This window comes from Sorex fumeus, unplaced genomic scaffold, assembly GCF_029834395.1.
Source record: "Sorex fumeus unplaced genomic scaffold, SorFum_2.1 ptg000072l, whole genome shotgun sequence".
NCBI lineage: Eukaryota > Metazoa > Chordata > Mammalia > Eulipotyphla > Soricidae > Sorex > Sorex fumeus.
In genome coordinates this window covers 9475273-9491911 of record NW_026606129.1, presented here as the reverse complement: position 1 = coordinate 9491911, position 16639 = coordinate 9475273, and the positions used below count along the sequence as shown (strand labels likewise).

The following is a 16639-nucleotide window of genomic DNA, read 5'->3' as shown; positions in this document are numbered from 1 at the left end:
CTCTGTTCAGCTCCCCACGGCTGGCTCGGGAAAGACGCAAGATGGAGCGAAGCTAAGATTTGAGAACCAAGAACCAATGTAACTTTCCAGAATCAAAACATGGAAACCCCCCAAACGCAACACACAGCCGCTGCCGTGTCTGCAAGCAAGCGGGTCAGCTGTGAAAATAAGTCCCGGGGATAAGGTCACAGGCACACAGGAGCACCCCGGGGCCCTGCGCTGCGGCAGGCAGGAAGGTCCCCCCACCCCCCACCCCCGCCCTGCTCTTCCTGTTCTCCGGTCACATCTTCAAACACTGCTCCCCCTCACCCCATGCCCCATCCCACCCAAACACATTAGACCCCCGCAGAGACAGCGGGGGCTGCTGGGGGAAACGCCATGGGAGGGGGGATTTAGGGGCCCGAGGTAACACTCATGTCAGAAACATTTTATTCCTGTTTGGCTTTTCGATGCCTGGGGTGGCCAGACAGAAGGGCACCTGGAGGGGCCTGTCCCGAGCAGGGTGGCCGGCCCACAGGGCCCCCCGGCCAGCTGGCTGGCAGACCCCCTTCCTTGCTGGCACTGATTTTCAGGGGCAGTGATTGTGCCCTGAGCATCATGCAATTTTGTTTGCAGAGGACGTCTGTGTAGAGATGAAGGGTGTGTGTGTGTGTGTGTGTGTTGTGTGTGTGTGTGTATGTGTGTAAAAGAGACACACACAAAGGGGGGGCGAAGAGAAAGACAGTGGGAGGGAGAGAGGGAGAGAGGGAGAGAGACAGAGAGACAGAGAGACAGAGAACACATACAGAAAAGGTAATAAACCAGTTATGAAGAATGTTAATTGTTGAATCCAGGTGAAAGGGCTACAGGTATACACTGTGGTTTCTTCAATAAGATTTTCTGTAAGTTTGGGGAAGAATATGGTCTCCTGGCAAAGAGGGAGATTACAGAAAATCTGCATGGCTGAGGATCTGGATTTCTCCAACGTGGGTCCCAATGGCCAGGCTCTGAGGTGGGAGCCTTCCAGCCCACCCACCTGGCGGGCCTGAGAGTGACGTCCTTCCTCTCTCTGTCCTGCGGAGCCCATCCACAGCGCACCCTGCACCCTGCCCTGAAATCGCCCAGTTAATCACAGTGCAAGAAGGCACGGGCGGGGGGTGGGGGGTGTCACCAAAAAGCAGCTTTTTTTTTTTTTTTTTAGTTTTTGCTTTTTGGGTCATACCTGGCGATGGTGACTCCTGGCTCTGCACACAGGAATTACTCCTGGCTGTGCTTGGGGGACCTATGGGATGCCGGGGATCAAACCCAGGTTGGCTGTGTGCAAGGCAAACACCTTCTCCGCTAGACTATTGCTCCGGCCCCCTGAGCAGTGTCTTAAGAACTGAGCACAACCGAAATGGGAGAAATTCATGTCCCAGCTATGGAATGTCTCAGCTGTCCAGTGCCTGAGGATGGGCCTCCTTCCCTTCCCTTCCCTTCTCAGACCCGTCACAGAGCCGGATTCACAGATCACAGATCCTCAGCATGTCTGTCGCACACTCAGGCCTGTCTCACCACCCCAGAGACGGGCTGGGGCTCACGGGCAGCCCCCAAGCTTCACCGTTCCCACCCCCATCCGCATCCAGTTCCAGGCACCATCAGCTTCCTGACTCCACAGATACTGAAATTCTGGATATTCCACCTACACAGAAGCGTCCAGTCCGTGGCGGGTGAGGCCGGCTCTGTTCCCCGAGCACTGTCTACAGAGTCCATCCGTGCACAGGAACTGCCAAGTTTTCTTTCCTTTCTGGGGTCAACCGCTATCCCATCCCATTCCCTGGTCACACTGGCCTTTGCCTCGCCAAGGAGTTCCATTTTGGACACTCTCTAAAGAGATGGTGACGGCATGTTCTAGAAACATACTCAATCCCGGGGAGGGGAGACTTGATTTGTGAAGAAGTCCGGTTTGAGGGTGGCAAGCCATGGGGTGCACCAAGCCCCTCTATTAGCACACTGCTCAGGGAGCCACACTAAATTCTACCCGTGGCCACGCACACCAGCCAGACAGCGACATGTTCTTTCATGGTTCCAAGCAGAGCTAACTCTCAGAAGAATGGACCAAAAGAGGTTTCTAATGATAGGCTCTAGAAATATTTATAAACTGTTAAGGAAAGGATGGTGCTGGAGAGATCGTATGGTGTGTGTATGGGGGGGGGGGGGGCGCTTGTTTTCCATGTGGCCGACCCAGGCTCAATTCCTGGGATCCCATGTGGCCCCCAAGCCCCGACAGGATGGATCCCCGAGTGCAGAGTCAGGTGTAAGCCCAGAGGACAGCTGCATGTGGCAAAAAAAAAAAGTATGGACAAGTCACTTGGATACAATTTCAAACATTTTGCCACAGAAATTGATCTTTGGGGAAGAGGAGGCAGTGGCATAGCTCACAGCTCTCAGGGATCACTCTTGGCAGTGCTCAGGGATCATATGCAGTTCTCAGGGATCATACAGAGTGCTCAGGGCTCATAAACAGTGCTCAGGGCTCATATGAGATTATATGTGTGCTCAGGGCTCATACACAGTCTGCAGGGCTCATACATGGTGCTCAGGGCTCATACATGTGCTCAGGGATCATACACAGTGCTCAGAGGTCATATGCTGTGCTCAGAGATCATACGTGTGCTCAGGACTCATACAGTGTGCAGGGCTCATACACAATAATCAGGGCTCATACGTGTGCTCAGGAGATCGTCCTCAGAGCCGGTCCCTGCTGACATAAGGCAAGTGACCATGACTCCTGGACTGCCTGCACTACCTCTCTGGCCCCCCAAACTGAAAAACTGTTTCACTTCTTGGTCATACTGGGTGTATGTGAATAAAAAGTTAAAATCGAAGCTGGAGAGATAGCACAGAGGGTCGGGCATTTTGCCTTGCACGCGGCCGACCCGGGTTCGATTCCCAGCATCCCATGTGGTCCCCTGAGCACCGCCAGGAGTAATTCCTGAGTGCAGAGCCAGGAGTAACACCTGTGCATCGCCAGGTGTGACCCAAAACGCCAAAAAAAAAAAAAAGAAAACCAGTTAAAATTACAGAATTCATAGCATTACACACAGCTCGGGTTGAAGCGATAGCACAGTGGTAGGGCGTTTGCCTTGCACGCAGCCAACATGGCCGACCAGCGTTCGATTCCTCCGCCACTCTCGGAGAGCCCGGCAAGCTACCAAGAGTATCTCGCCCGCACAGCAAAGCCTGGAAAGCTACCCGTGACTTATTCGATATGTCAAACACAGTAACAAGTCTCACGATGGAGACGCTACTGGGCCCACTCGAGCAAATCGATGAACAACGGGAGGACCGTGGCACACAGCTCAAGCCCTGCCTTTGTTTTTGCTTTTGAGCCAAACCTAGTGATGTTCAGGGGTCACTCCTGGCTCTGTGCTCAGGAATCACTCCTAGCAGTTCCCAGGGGACCATATGGGATGCTGGGGATTGAACCCAGGTTGGCTGTGCACAAGACAAACACCTGACCTGTTATCCTATTGCTCTGCTCCAAGGCCCCCAATCTGCCTTTCGACAGACGAGCTGCTCGAGACATTCTTCACCAAGCGCACCCAAGAACAGTAGAACCAGAACTAGAGTTTCGGAAGACGCTGTTCCCATGGTCCGGTTCTTCCTCTTCGGGATCTGAGCCTGCGTGAAGCCTGGCTGGTGCCCCCGCCCCTCTCCTGTCCGGCCCCCAGAGGACCCCAACCCCACACCTTCCTTCCAAAGGCGGCGAAGCTCCAGCCCTGCCCCCTGCTTGTTCGGGTCCTTCCCAAACCCCAGGGTATGCTACATCGAGAGTCTATGCCAACAGTGCTGCCAGCACAGCCCGGGGCACCTCTGGGAAAGTGAGGCCAGAAAGCTCCAGCATGCTGGAGCTTTCTGGAAACTCGAGTTTCCATGCTGAAAGGCAACGGCTTTCTGCTCACTCCCGTGGCCCTCTCCCCTTCACCGGAGAGACTCTGGCGGGGCCGGGGCCTGCGGGGGTCAGCTGGGAAGGAAAAGCCCCAGCCAATGCCGTGCCAGGCCGGCCGGTGCAGGTCGGAGTGGACACCCGGGCCGAGAGCCGTCTTTCCACATGGCTGGGTCTGTCCCCGGATGAGTTTCGCCGCTGGAAACCCGCCTGAGTGCTGACACGCGGGTTCCCACCGCTCCTGCTGGCCTCCATGGGCGTATTTGTCATCGGGGGCCCTTGATGAAGCTGTACATAAAACAAAACAAAACAAAACAAAATATTCCGCCGACACCAAATCAATAGCAGCTGAGGGCTACAGAGGCCAAAACCTCAGCGTCAAGTGCCAGAGGCCCGGCAGAAACACTTGTTAATTGTGTTATTGACTTTGCTGCAGAGTAAACGGGCATGCCCAGGAGGTCGCGTCACGTGACCCTGATGCCTTTCAGATGACGTCCCTGCCTGGTGAGAACCGGCATGTTTGCCCCGAGAACTCGGCATTCTAGAGGCGATGAATCAGAGTCTGACTCCCAACGCCGAGTCAGCCGGCAGCTCGGCCCTGTTCTCTGGCAGCCCAGATGTGAGTCTACGGACCATGTGACGGCTGGCGCGGATCTCTCTTTTCCACAGCGATTATGAGTCCCCAAGTCTGCAGAACGAAGGCTGTGCTGAGCGGACTCGCGGAGCTGTGGAAGTCCCAGTTGCACGGCCTTGCGTCACCTACCGCCCTTCCATCGCAGGTGAGGGGAGAACCGCAGAGGCTACCTCTAATCCTGGTATCATGCGTTTTGCCACTTGTCACGGAAGAGGATGTGGGGTAGAGAGACAACACAGCAGGGAGGGCGCTTGTCTTGCACATGGCCAACTTGGGTTCGATCCCCGGCGCCCCATATGGTGTCCAGAGCATGGCCAGCTGTGATTCTTGAGTGCAGAGCCAGGAGTAACCCCTGGACACTGCCAGGTGCGGCCCCCAAACAAAAACCAAACCAAACAAAGAAGAAGATGAAATAGTTCGGGCAGTTAAGTGAGAGGACTTTCGCCTAGAACCTTCTGCAGGGTACACTACAGAGTGTTTTAGTTGCATGAACTCTTACAAATTCATCTTGTCTCTGGAGGTGGAGAGCACTGCACTGTAGCACTGTCCTCCCGCTGTTTGTAGACTTGCTCGAGCGGGCAACAGTAACGTCTCCATTGTAAGACTTGTTGTTACTGTTTTTGGCATATCGAATACACCCGGAGGAGCTTGCCAGGCTCTGCCGTGAAGGCGAGATATTCTTGTAGCTTGCCAGGCTCTCCAAGACGGACGAAGGAATCAAACCCGGTTAGCCGCGTGCAAGGCAAACACCCTACCCATTGTGCTATCGCTCCAGCCCCATCCCTGGAGGTGGATGGAACTAGAAAATCCATCACGTTGGGACTAGATTTGTACCAGTGAAATGATGCCTGAGGAGAAAACTGCCCGACAAGGCCGATCCCAGCAGTGCTGGGAGATAGTGTGTGCAGTCTGGCCGTCTGCCTGTGATGAAGCGTTTCTTCAACAAGGTCAGCAACGTAACGGGGGAACCTGAGGGGTGCGTTCTTCGGTGGCTTCGGGCCATAGTGCGAGTCCTTGACGCTGATTCTCTTTGGGGTCAACTGGGGGCAGCAGGGCACAGGACTCGGCCCACAGTGTCCCGGCCACTCTCATACACCCCTGCAGGTGAGGGGCAGAGCTTCTGGCGAGACCCGGTTCCCATGGGCCATGGGGTGCGAGGGTGAGCAAAGCGGCCATTCCTTGGGAGGCCCAGGCATCCCACACGGGCAGAACAGAGTGGCAGGTCGGGAGCCAGGGGGGCCTCCACAGACGGGTGTCCAGGGGGCCCCTTCCCCTCTGAAACTGTAGGAAGAGCAGAGTACACTGGGACAACCCCAAACCTACACTGTGAGATACGACTAACCCATCCCTACGTGTCACTGATGTATTTTAAAGCATTTTATTGTTACTTTTAGCATTTGGGGGTCACCCTCAGCGGTGCTCAGGGCTAACTCCTGACTCTGTGCTCAGGGATGACTCCTGGAGGGGCTCCAGGGATCAAACCCGGGTCGGCAGGGTGCCAGGCAAACGCCCTCCCCGCTGTGCCATCACTCCGGCCACTCGCTGATGCATTTGTGTGTGTCCAGGCACATGGCTTCACTCCAGGCCGGAAGTGAGCCAGCATCACTTCCTCCCTCTGGCATTTCTGAGGCTTCTCCATAGCCCAGACCCCCATCCTGGCCCCCCACTAGCCACTGGCTTCCACTCACGGCCTTTGTCACTGCAAATGGATTCATCCATCCAAGCCTGTCCCCGAACCCCCGGACCCTCCTCTGCACTTGGGCCTCGACCCTCTTCCAGAAGACCTGGGCCTGGCAATGTGCCCAGCTCAGCACCGGCCGACTTCACCAGCGACCTGGACGCAGGCGGCGGCAGGCACCGCAAGGTGCAATCTCACCAAATTGCTTGGTATGTACATTCTTTTTTGAAAAAAAATATATTTATTTATTTAACGGAATCACTGTGGATTACAAAGTTACATAGTATTTGTGACCGAGTTTCAGGAGTTCTATGGTTCCAACACCCCAGTCCCTTCCCCAGTGCTCACCATCCTCTACTGATGTCATCACTTTTCTGGCTTCCCTCCCAACACCCTCCCCCCCCCCCCCCCCGCCAGCCTGCCTCCGTGGTGGGCACTTTCTCTCCCCGCGCTGTCCCAATGTCCTCTTCCCTAACTTATCCCTCCACCCGCCCCAGTGAAGACCTGCCCTTCCTTTCTGTTGCCCTTGGGACCTCTCAGGGGCCAAGCTGGGTGGGCTGGCAGGCATCTGGGGTAGGGGGAGGGTTCCTGGCTGACCTGGGGTGGAATGGCACAGTTCCGAGGGCAGCTTCCTAGCTGTGGATTCAGAGGGGCTGGAATGAACCTTCTGAGTCACCCACGTGACCCTTTCCAGGAAAGAAGAGGGGTGTGGCACTTCTATAGGGTCCACTTTACTGCCTCCTCTAAAAAGGAACTATTTTGGGGGGGGGCACCTGACCACAGGCTTTACCGGCTATGAGGACACTTAATACCCATCTTAAGACACCTAAGACCCATCATAAGACACTTAATACTCATCTTCCAGGATTGCTGCACCATATTTGATAGGGTTCAAATATGGTTTGAACCATGGGAACACCTGCAAGGGCGATTAGAGGCCGCCCTAAAAGCCTCTATCCCTCTTGGAGAGCCTGGCAAGCTATCAAGAGTATTCCGCCCACATGGCAGAGCCTGGCAAGCTATCCATGGCGCATTCGATATGCCAAAACCAGTAAATACAATGGGTCTCATTCCCCTGACCCTGAAAGAGCCACAAATACGGCAGCATTAAGTAAATGAGAGGAAGAATCCTGAATTCCAACCTCCGTCGATGGTCAAGAATCAGGGACGCTGTCTTGTTTGCCAAGGCATCGAAAATCAGATGGGCTGGACACGCAATGAGTTTTGGAGACGACCGCTGGACTAGAGCCATTACCGACTGGATTCCACAGGACGTCAAAAGATCGCGTGGCCACCCACCTACAAGATGGTCAGACTTCTTCATCAAGATCATGAACGATCGGTTTGAGGCTCTTCGTGTTCCTAGAACGAGCAGATGCCATTGGGCTACACTAGCATGTGTCAGGGACAAATGGAGACATTACTGGCGCCGCTCGAGCAAATTGATGAGTAACGGGATGTCAAGTGATTAGTGAGGACACTGAGTGGCACCAAAACGTGTTCTCTAAATAAAGGCTGACTTTGCCTTAACACAGATAAGCCAGGAAGCACCGTACACAAAAGGCCTCGTGTGTCAGTAGCCACAGCACATGGCAGAACAGGAAAACCCACAGAGACCAACAATGGGAGAGTTTCTGCCACGCCCCGGATCGGAGGTGGGAGAAGGAGTCAAATCAACAGCATCACTCCGCGGGGTGTTAAACCCCACACGACATGGACACATTCCAAACCATGAAACGGTTCACATTTTTTTTTCGAAGGAGGAACACCCAGAAGTGCTCAGGGCTCACTCCTAACTCTGCACTCAGCAGTCACACCTGGCGGTGCTCAGGGGACCCAATGGGGTGCTGGGGATCGAACCTGGGTCGACACCCTCCCCGCTGCGCTATCGCTCCAGCCCCAACTGTCCACCCATTTTGAAGTGTATGTTTCATGACACTTAGACCCCCACAGACGCCTGAACATTTGCACCTCCTTTCGGGTAACCGGCTCCAATGACATGTTTGTTGGTGGTTCCGAGAGACCCTGGCAGGCTCTCTCGGCCTGTGTGACCCTTCCTCAGAGGAGTCTAGAATCCTCTGCTCCCCGCCCCTTCCCTACCATTCCCTGCCCAAATCCAACTCTGACAGGCAGGGATGGAGGAGAGCGTCCTCATTCCCCCTGGCCCCTCTGCTCTCTGGGCCCAACTTACAAATAAATCACAAAAGCACCCTGTCTGCAGCTCACCCCAGATTCTTCATTTTGTCTTATCAGCTCCTGTGCAGACTTAGTGGTACAGTGTTCTGGCATCAAAGTTTCAGAAGTTCTGCAAGTTTAACAAGACACCACCACACAACAATACGGTACTGTGGGGACAAAGCGTACCAGGCCCAGCAGCCCACAGCTGCTCCAGAATTTCGTGCAGGAAGGAGCCCCTGAGCACTGCTGGGTACAGTTTGCCCAAACCAAACCAAAACCAAAAGTGCTGCAAAAATGCGAGTTTGGTAAACCATGTATCCGCTGACTCTGATACATTAAATTATCTGGCTGAATTTTTCTTTTCAAGGTGGGGGCTCACACCTGACAGTGCTCAGGGGCTACTCGCAGCTTAGTGCTCAGGGGTCACTCCAACTCATGCCAGGCATCAAGCCCAGGCCTCCTGCATGCAAAGCAAGTGCCCACTGAACCATCTCTTCAGTTCTGGTTGAATCTTTTATAACTTCAATATTACTGGATGAAATCAGTCAGTCCTACACAAGAATCCAGGGGGAAAATAAAAGGTAAAGGTAAAGGCCCTCCCGTTGATCGTCGATTTGCTCGAGCGGGCCCAGTAACGTCTCCATTGGAGACTTTGTTGTTACTGTGTCTGGCATATCGAATACTCTCGGTAGCTTGCCGGGCTCTCCGAGAGGGGCGGAGGAATCGAACTCGGGTCGGCCATGTTGGCCGCTTGTAAGGCGAACGCCCTACCTGCTGTGCTATCGCTCCAGCCCTTTAGATAATAATAAAACAAAATATTTTATTATGCTGCTAAAGGAAAAAGAGAGCTGGGCCTTTCTATATGAGAAGAGAGAAAAAAAATGTGTGTTTTTCTTATGGAATATCTGTAAGTGCATTGGGAATCAAACGTGTACATTAAAACGTCTCCTTGAAAAATAATGTAGCCGGGGCAGTGATCTCTGTGGCAATGAGTCTTCTTGGCAAGCATGATCTTAAGATACAGCCCTCCTTGGAGCATTTTAAGAGCAACGGTGCCTTTCCTGAGAGCTGCTACAGACCCTGGGTCCTGTGTGTGATCAGGAGAAGCAGTGTTTCAGTGGCAACGCTGCCACCCCTCCCCCCCATCAAGCGAACTCTTGTCCAGATACCAAGAGGAACGCTTGATCCAAGGAAAAAGAGGGGTGGGAGAGGTGTAGAAGGAAGGGTCCTTCCCGCGCGGAAGCCCCTCTGAACTTGCCATCTTGTACCCATGCATTGTCTGTCTACCGAATGGGCTTCTGGGCTCAATGACCCTCACGATTCAGACACACAGACCTGGGGTTGTCGGGTCTGATTTTTCTTTTTTTTTTTTATTAGAATGAAGAAATGAGAACATTCGGATTTTGTGGAAAACTCATAATTTTGCGATCTTGGCTTCTGCCAGAGTTTCACACACGGGGCAGGCCAAGCAAAACACACCTGCAAAAAAATCAGAACCGGCTCCAAAAGTCATTGTGAGCCGAAAGTCTGATGTTAATATCGGATGATTCCCAAACCGGAAACCTCAGCTAATGGGGGGAAACTTCAAAAAGGGAGCTGAGACCTGAGAGCGAGACTATGTCCCGTGCTGTCTCTCCACCTGACCCTCTCGTCTCTCTCCGACTGACCCTGGCCTTCACAGGTCCCTTCAACTCCACGGCCCAGCTAGCCATTTCATGAAGGAAGTGTCCCTGACCCCTTGCGCTCTTTTTATTTTTTTTAGTTTGGGGGTCACACTCGGTGATGCTCAGGGGTTACTCCTGGCTCTGCACTCAGAATTACTCCTGGGGGCGCTTGGGCGTTCATATGGGCTGTTGGGGATCAACCCGGGCCGGTCACATGCAAGGCAAATGCCCTCCTTGCTGTGCTATTGCTTTGGCCCACTTCAGAAGGCTGAGTTACAGGGTCATTTTCTTTTTTTTTTGTTTTTTGTTTTTTGGGGGGTCACACCTGGCGATGCTCAGGGGTTACTCCTAGCCCTGCACTCAGGAATCACTCCTGGAAGTGCTCAGGGGACCATATGGGATGCCGGGAATCGAACCCGGGTCGGCCACATGCAAGGCAAACGCCTTACCCACTGTGCTATCGCTCCAGCCCCATGGGGTCATTTCCAAGGCAGGATTCTTAGAGGCAACTTAAGAGAACAGGTGATTTGCCATGTGAACTAGAAAACGTTGGATCCTCCACGGCCAGGAAACCCCAAAGCCACGTCCCCCCTCCAGAGCACGACGCTGCTCCACAGACAAGAGAGAGGCCACAGTCAACTCACACGGCCCGGAACTGTGGCTGGGGATCCTCAGAGGCGCGTCCCCAGGTCTCACTCGGGCCCCGAGAGCGAGGTGGCATTTCTCAAATGCCCAGAGAACCCCCGCGGCGTTGGCTCAGCTCGTAGCCCTGGCCCTCGCAGGGTGCCGCTCCCCTCTCGCTGGCCTGCATGAAATCCCCTTTGTCAGCTCGGCCACGCCCACCGGGTTCCCCATACAGGCGACACCTCCTTTCACTGTTCCCCTGGATGCTCTACACCCATCACACCGGAAGAGGGTCCTGATGCTGAGTGACTTGGCACTGCCCAGCATGCCGGGCTTAGCCAGAGCTGCTGGCTGCCACCTGTGTGAGTACCGAGACTCCTGTCTGGTGGGCCGGGTGTCCAGTCCAGGCCAAGAGGGCATGAGCACATGAGCAGCCCATGAGAACACGGCCCATGCCCACGTGCAGGGCCACGCTGGGCTGGCTAAGCGGACAGGCACCTGAACCATGCCATCAACCTAGGGACTCATGACTTCCTCTGAGTCTACTGGGATCTGACCCACTGCCAACCCAGGCAGATCTAGACCCCGTGTTCGCTCTTCCGAAGAGCAGCCTCTCGCCACCAGAGGGTCCAGCACTGACCTGGGGCTCCCCCAGGGATGGGGGTGCTGAAGAGCAGTAATGAAGAGGCAGGACGCGGGCACTTGCAGGAGGAGCCGTCCCTTTGGTCAAACACCCTGTGTCACACCCAGCAGGCCCGACCACCAACACACTCTGAGTCCAGGGAGTATTTCGAAAACCAACCGCCTGGGTATTTTTGTCTTTTAACCCCACTCTTAACGCAAACATGTTCGCTGTGAGCCAGGCGATTCAGATACACCAAAGTTACAGACCAGCAAGCGACTCGTGCCACCGTGAAGTGGCGGCCAGGGAAGCCACAGCACATCCAGTGACCAAGAAGATGAAGCCCACTTTGTGGTCAAAGCTTGGCCCATGCGCTCCAAAGGACGGGGCCAGCAGTCAGCAACTTCACTTATGTGCTTCCTGCTCTCTGGACAGCACCGTCCATTCTCCCACAGCCAGAAGTGAGGTGCTCTCGGCGAGTACCACCGCCCCCCTACTAGCCTGCAGAGGTTCTCTGTAACAAGCAATGACTCGCTGGTGTGGGCTCTAAGGGGGGCAGTCCAATAAACCGCTTCCTCCGTCTTGTCCCTGGGAGGTGAGGCCCCGCCTGGCACAGACACGGGTGCCCCAGCACGAAGCACGCTCGGTCCTTACCTCTGCGGCCTGAGTCTCCTGATGCAGCAGCGTGAGGCCGGTCAAGTCTTCTAAGAAGGAATGTGAAGAGTTGAACACCTTGGCTAAGAAGCTGAATCCGTCTCGCTCATATTGATCGAGAACCTGCAAGACAGGGAGGACTCCGGATTTGAATGCTGATTAAGAAGGTCTTAACTCCCAACGAGCCCTTGTTGAAGGGGAGACGAAACCGAGCTCCCACTGGAGGAGGAGGACAACAGCTGGAGCCCAGCTCCTCAGCCCTGCAAGCCCACTGCAGCACAGGGCACGCGAGAGATCCCGCCACACACGTGCGGCCCGGCCACCACGCACGCACCAGGGCACGGCACTGGTACGAGCTGGAAGCAGCAGCAGAGGAAAGAGTTCAGTGCCAGAAATCGGGGGAGGGGTCCTCAAGGGCAGCTGCTGGAGGGAGATCCTGGGGTGCTGCTGAGAAACTTTTCCACTGGGAGCTGGTGACCCACAGGGGACAGGCCTGAAGTCCTAACAGTCTGAAGAGAACGGGACGGAGGCTTCTCACGGCACCCTGAAACCAGCAGAGAGCCTGCTTGGGAAGTCTGGGCCGCATGGCGGGAGGTGCAGTGTCAAGGGCTCGGGAGAAATGCAGAGTGGGCACTGCGGCAGGAGCAGCACACACGAAGCATGGAGTCAACTGTTTCCTCCTTCCCACTGAGGGTGCAGGGAAAGGGGCTTCTCTTGCGTAAGGCCCCGGATTCCATCCCTGGCCTCACCTCCGACTCCCCCAGCCCTAAAAAAGAAATGGAAATGCAACAACCCTTCCACCCAGCAATGAGAGAGAGAGAGAGAGAGAGAGAGAGAGGAGACAGGAGGGAGAGAGTGAAAGTGGGAGAAAAAGAGAGAAAGAGAGAGGAGACAGGGAGGGAGAGAGAGAGAGAGAGAGAGAGAGAGGAAGAGGGAAAGAGGAAGAGGGAAAGGGAAAGACAGGGAGAGACAGGGAGAGACAGGGAGATCTTCACGGGTACAGCAGGTGACCAGAAGCCGCTGCCAAGGGCCCACCTCTTCTTGGTTAACTGAATCTCGTGCCCAGACAGTCGGCGCATAACCTGGGTCTTGTGCAGGAGTGAGGCAGGGCAGAGGCCAGAACGCAGGTCCTGCAAGCACATGGCCCAGAACTCTGCCTGCTGCAGCCCTGGAGGCCAAGATTGCTGATCTCAAGGGTCACTGCATCACCAGCTTCTAGGACTGGATGGTCTAGCCTATAACACCCGGTCAAGCTTTCCAGAGTCCTGGAGGCTTGGGGGCCCCCAACCCCCACAATAAAGGGAAATGGCAGCTCTCCAGAGCTGATTTCAAGGACATTAAAAGATAGATTAAAGACAGTCTGAATTACATTGATGTTTGATATATTTTGGGGACACGCTCAGCGGGGCTCAGGGCTGACTCCTGGCAGTGCTTGGGGAACCCTATGGGTGCCAGAGATTGAACCCTCTTGTAAGGCCAGTGCCTTATCCCCTGAAGGGTCCCTCTGCCCCGGATGTGCTTTGAAAATAAAGGTAAGAAAGGAGAGCGGAAAGAAAGCAGACGAAAGGTCAGTGGGATGAGCTGGTTCACACAACAGTTCTCCTTGAAGAAGGCGCTCCCCGCCCCCCACCCACCCACCCCGCCGCCCACCCCCGCACCAAGCTTGCCTCCTGCATGCGCCTTTTTCCTTCTGGATTTTTCCAGACTCATGTGCACTGTGTTACTCCTTCAGACAAAAGCACATCCTCTGCGGGGCCCCACCCTTGGGCCTGGGAAGTGAGGGGTTCAGGGGAGCAAGGCCAGAGTGCTGAGCTGGAGGGTTGGGAAACAGGGTGGGCATGGGGTCAGGGGTCAGAGGTGGTGGGGATGGCCGCTGAGGGCGGTGAGACGGGAGGCCTCGACTCTGCTCCAGACAGGGAAACTGGGGGAGGAAAGGGGCTCAGGACCTCCCGAGCTTGGGGACTGGCACATTGGGGCCATGGGCAGGGCAGGCAAGGAAGGCGGAGTCTGTGGGGGCAGAGCAGCCTGTGGGGTGGGGGAACTGACTCTGGCTCCCGCCGGGGAGCCCCCAAGCTCAGCAACCCTGCGCACCGGGTCCGCCAACTCTGCAAAGCACAACGGAAATAACTCCCGGGGACCCCTCTGCGGCGCCTTCCCTGCCCACCCTGATTCCAAGCCTGTGTGTCCCCAGACAACTGTGCGGACCACCTCCCTCCGGAGGGCAGGACCCTCTCAGGACCCTCTCGGCCTGCGCCACTGGACGCAGGGGTTAAAGTGAGCTGTTGTTAATGGGCCGACTCGGGGAGTGCGGGGAGTGCGTGGCAGAGGGACCCCTCTGGGGGCATGTTCCGTCAGGCAGCGCTTTCCAGAGCCTCTTTATGTGCTGGGAAGTTAATCTGGGTTACGAGGATAAGCAGCTTATAAAAGCTACCAGGATTTTTTCCGCCCTACAAACAGCTTAACCTTCTTAAAGGGGAAAAATGTGCTTTAAATTACTCTCCTTCCCCACAGAAAGGGCGGAGGAAAGGTGCTGTCACGTGACCCGGGGCCCTGCTGCCCCCACCAGGGAGCTACACCTGCCGGGCGAGGCACATGCCCCCACGCCCTGCAGAGATGGCAGAAAGATCCAGAACCTTTCCTAGCTAGGGAAGGAGCCGGTCCCCCCCCTCGCCCTTAGCCGGACGGTGGCATGTGAATCTGTTTCCAGTAGGGGTTTAGAAAATTGGCAACTTCTCTTGCTGAGACTGCTGGCGCTTGACCAAATCAGCGCCATCCTCAAGCCTTGGTCTGGTGTTGGTTCTTGGGCTACACCCGGGGTGCTTAGGGCTTCCTCCTGGCTCTGTGCTCAGGGAGGATGTGGGGCGTTGGGGATAGCTGCGGGGGAGGCCCGGGCCTGCTCTCCTACCTCTCAGGCCCCCTCCAGCCTTCCTAAATCCCTCCATGACCCTCCCATTGTGGGTGACCTGCCCATGCAATGGTCTTCCTTTCACGGGAAGCAGAAGGGGTTCGGCTTTTGCAGCTCTCCCGTGAGACTCCGGAGCTGGGAGCAGCGTACCCCACCTAACACAACGCAGCTGACGTTTTGGTCCAAAAAAGAAGAGTGCAAGGCTCCATGAAGTGAAGTGCTTACTTCAAAGTCTTCGTGGCTGGGGCCATAGTACAGCGGGGAGGGCGCTGGCCTTGCACACGGCTGACTTGGGTTCGAGTCCCAGATCTCATGTGATCTCCTGGGCACCGCCAGGAGTAATTCCTGAGCGCAGAGCCAGGGCAATTCCCTGAGCATCACCAGGGGTGGCCCCTCAACAAAAGTACTAACTACAGAAAAACAGCCACCACCATGCTGAGACCACTCTCCACACGCATGAAGGTACCGGCAGAGGAACAAAGGCATGCGGGTTCCGGGGCTGAGCATCCTCCACCCAGATCCTCCATATTCCAGTAGGCAGGGGTCACAGCCACCAACTGGCCCCCTGGCGCCGTGTAATCCCATCAACGGCCACGACCCAGAGACTATAAAACCCAGATCCCGGAAGAGAACAGTGCAGAGTCTCCTGCCCCCGCGCCTGGCTGTTCTCGCCGGGGCCCCTTAGAGGGGGGTGGGTTGACTTTCCCTCCCCACCCCACCCCGAACAGAGCTCCGGCAGCCAAAGACCTCCAGAACCAGCCACCACCATGCTGAGACCACTCTCCACACGCATGAAGGTACCGGCAGAGGAACAAAGGCATGCGGGTCCCAGGGCTGAGATCTCCAAGCCTGCTCGGATCGGGGCTGAGCATCCTCCACCCAGATCCTCCAAATTCCAGTAGGCAGGGGTCACACCCACCAACTGGCCCCCTGGCGCCATGTAATCCCATCAACAGCCAAGACCCAGAGACTATAAAACCCAGATCCCAGAAGCATGGAGCCACAAATGCGGCCACATGCCATCTTCTTATCTCATTCCTACTTTGGACAAACTGGCAGGCTACCGAATATAACCTGCCCACACGGCAGAGTCTGGCAAACTCCCCGTGGCATACCCAATATGACAAATACCAGTAACAATGATGGGACTCATTCTCCTAACCCTGAAAGAGCCTTGAATATGGCACATTTTTAAAAATCTCAGGGCTAGATCGAAGGAGATGTTACTGGGGCCTGCTCGAGGCAATCGACGAACAACAGGATGGTCGTGATCGTTGTGGTCGTGATCGTGACAGAAAAACAACCAAAAAAGTTTCTGTGGTTTAGAAACCATTTTCAGTCACTCTTAATGATTTAAAAATACAGGGGTGTCAGTTTTGTTTGTTTGTTTTTTTAGATCACACTTGGCCGTGGTCAGGGATCACTCCATAAAGACCTGAGGGACTCTGGCAATATGCCATGCCTGGGATTGAACCCTGTCAGCAGCATGCAAGCGGGTGCTCTCCTCACTCTCTGCCCAGTATGTGTATCTTTACTGCTGAAAACTTAGGATAAACTTGTCCAGTGTCTGAGCAGGCAATGCAGGAAGCCAACAGGATTGTTAGTCCTCGTCCTGGGAGTGTCCACAGAAGGGGCCATTACCCGTCATAGCTGAGGCATGTTGAGGGCGAATCCCTGCTCCCCAGAAGTGTGGGAGAAGCACCCACTTCACACAGGGGGCCGGCACCCTGCCGAGAAGGTCAAGGAATGCTCAGAGCAGCTTCCATGTCGGAA

General features: G+C 55.2%; 2 protein-coding genes across 2 annotated transcripts in view; both read right to left on the bottom strand.

Annotated features, from left to right (window-relative positions):
• SLC6A1 (solute carrier family 6 member 1) overlaps positions 1 to 16639 on the bottom strand; it is a 298182-nt gene that overhangs the window by 57711 nt on the left and 223832 nt on the right. The gene's annotated exons all lie outside the window — the stretch shown is intronic.
• ATG7 (autophagy related 7) overlaps positions 1 to 16639 on the bottom strand; it is a 175687-nt gene that overhangs the window by 64124 nt on the left and 94924 nt on the right. The window contains exon 18 of the mRNA XM_056129621.1: positions 11962 to 12084. Within this exon, the coding sequence (XP_055985596.1) occupies positions 11962 to 12084 (123 nt within the window). The remainder of the gene's footprint in view (positions 1 to 11961; positions 12085 to 16639) is intronic.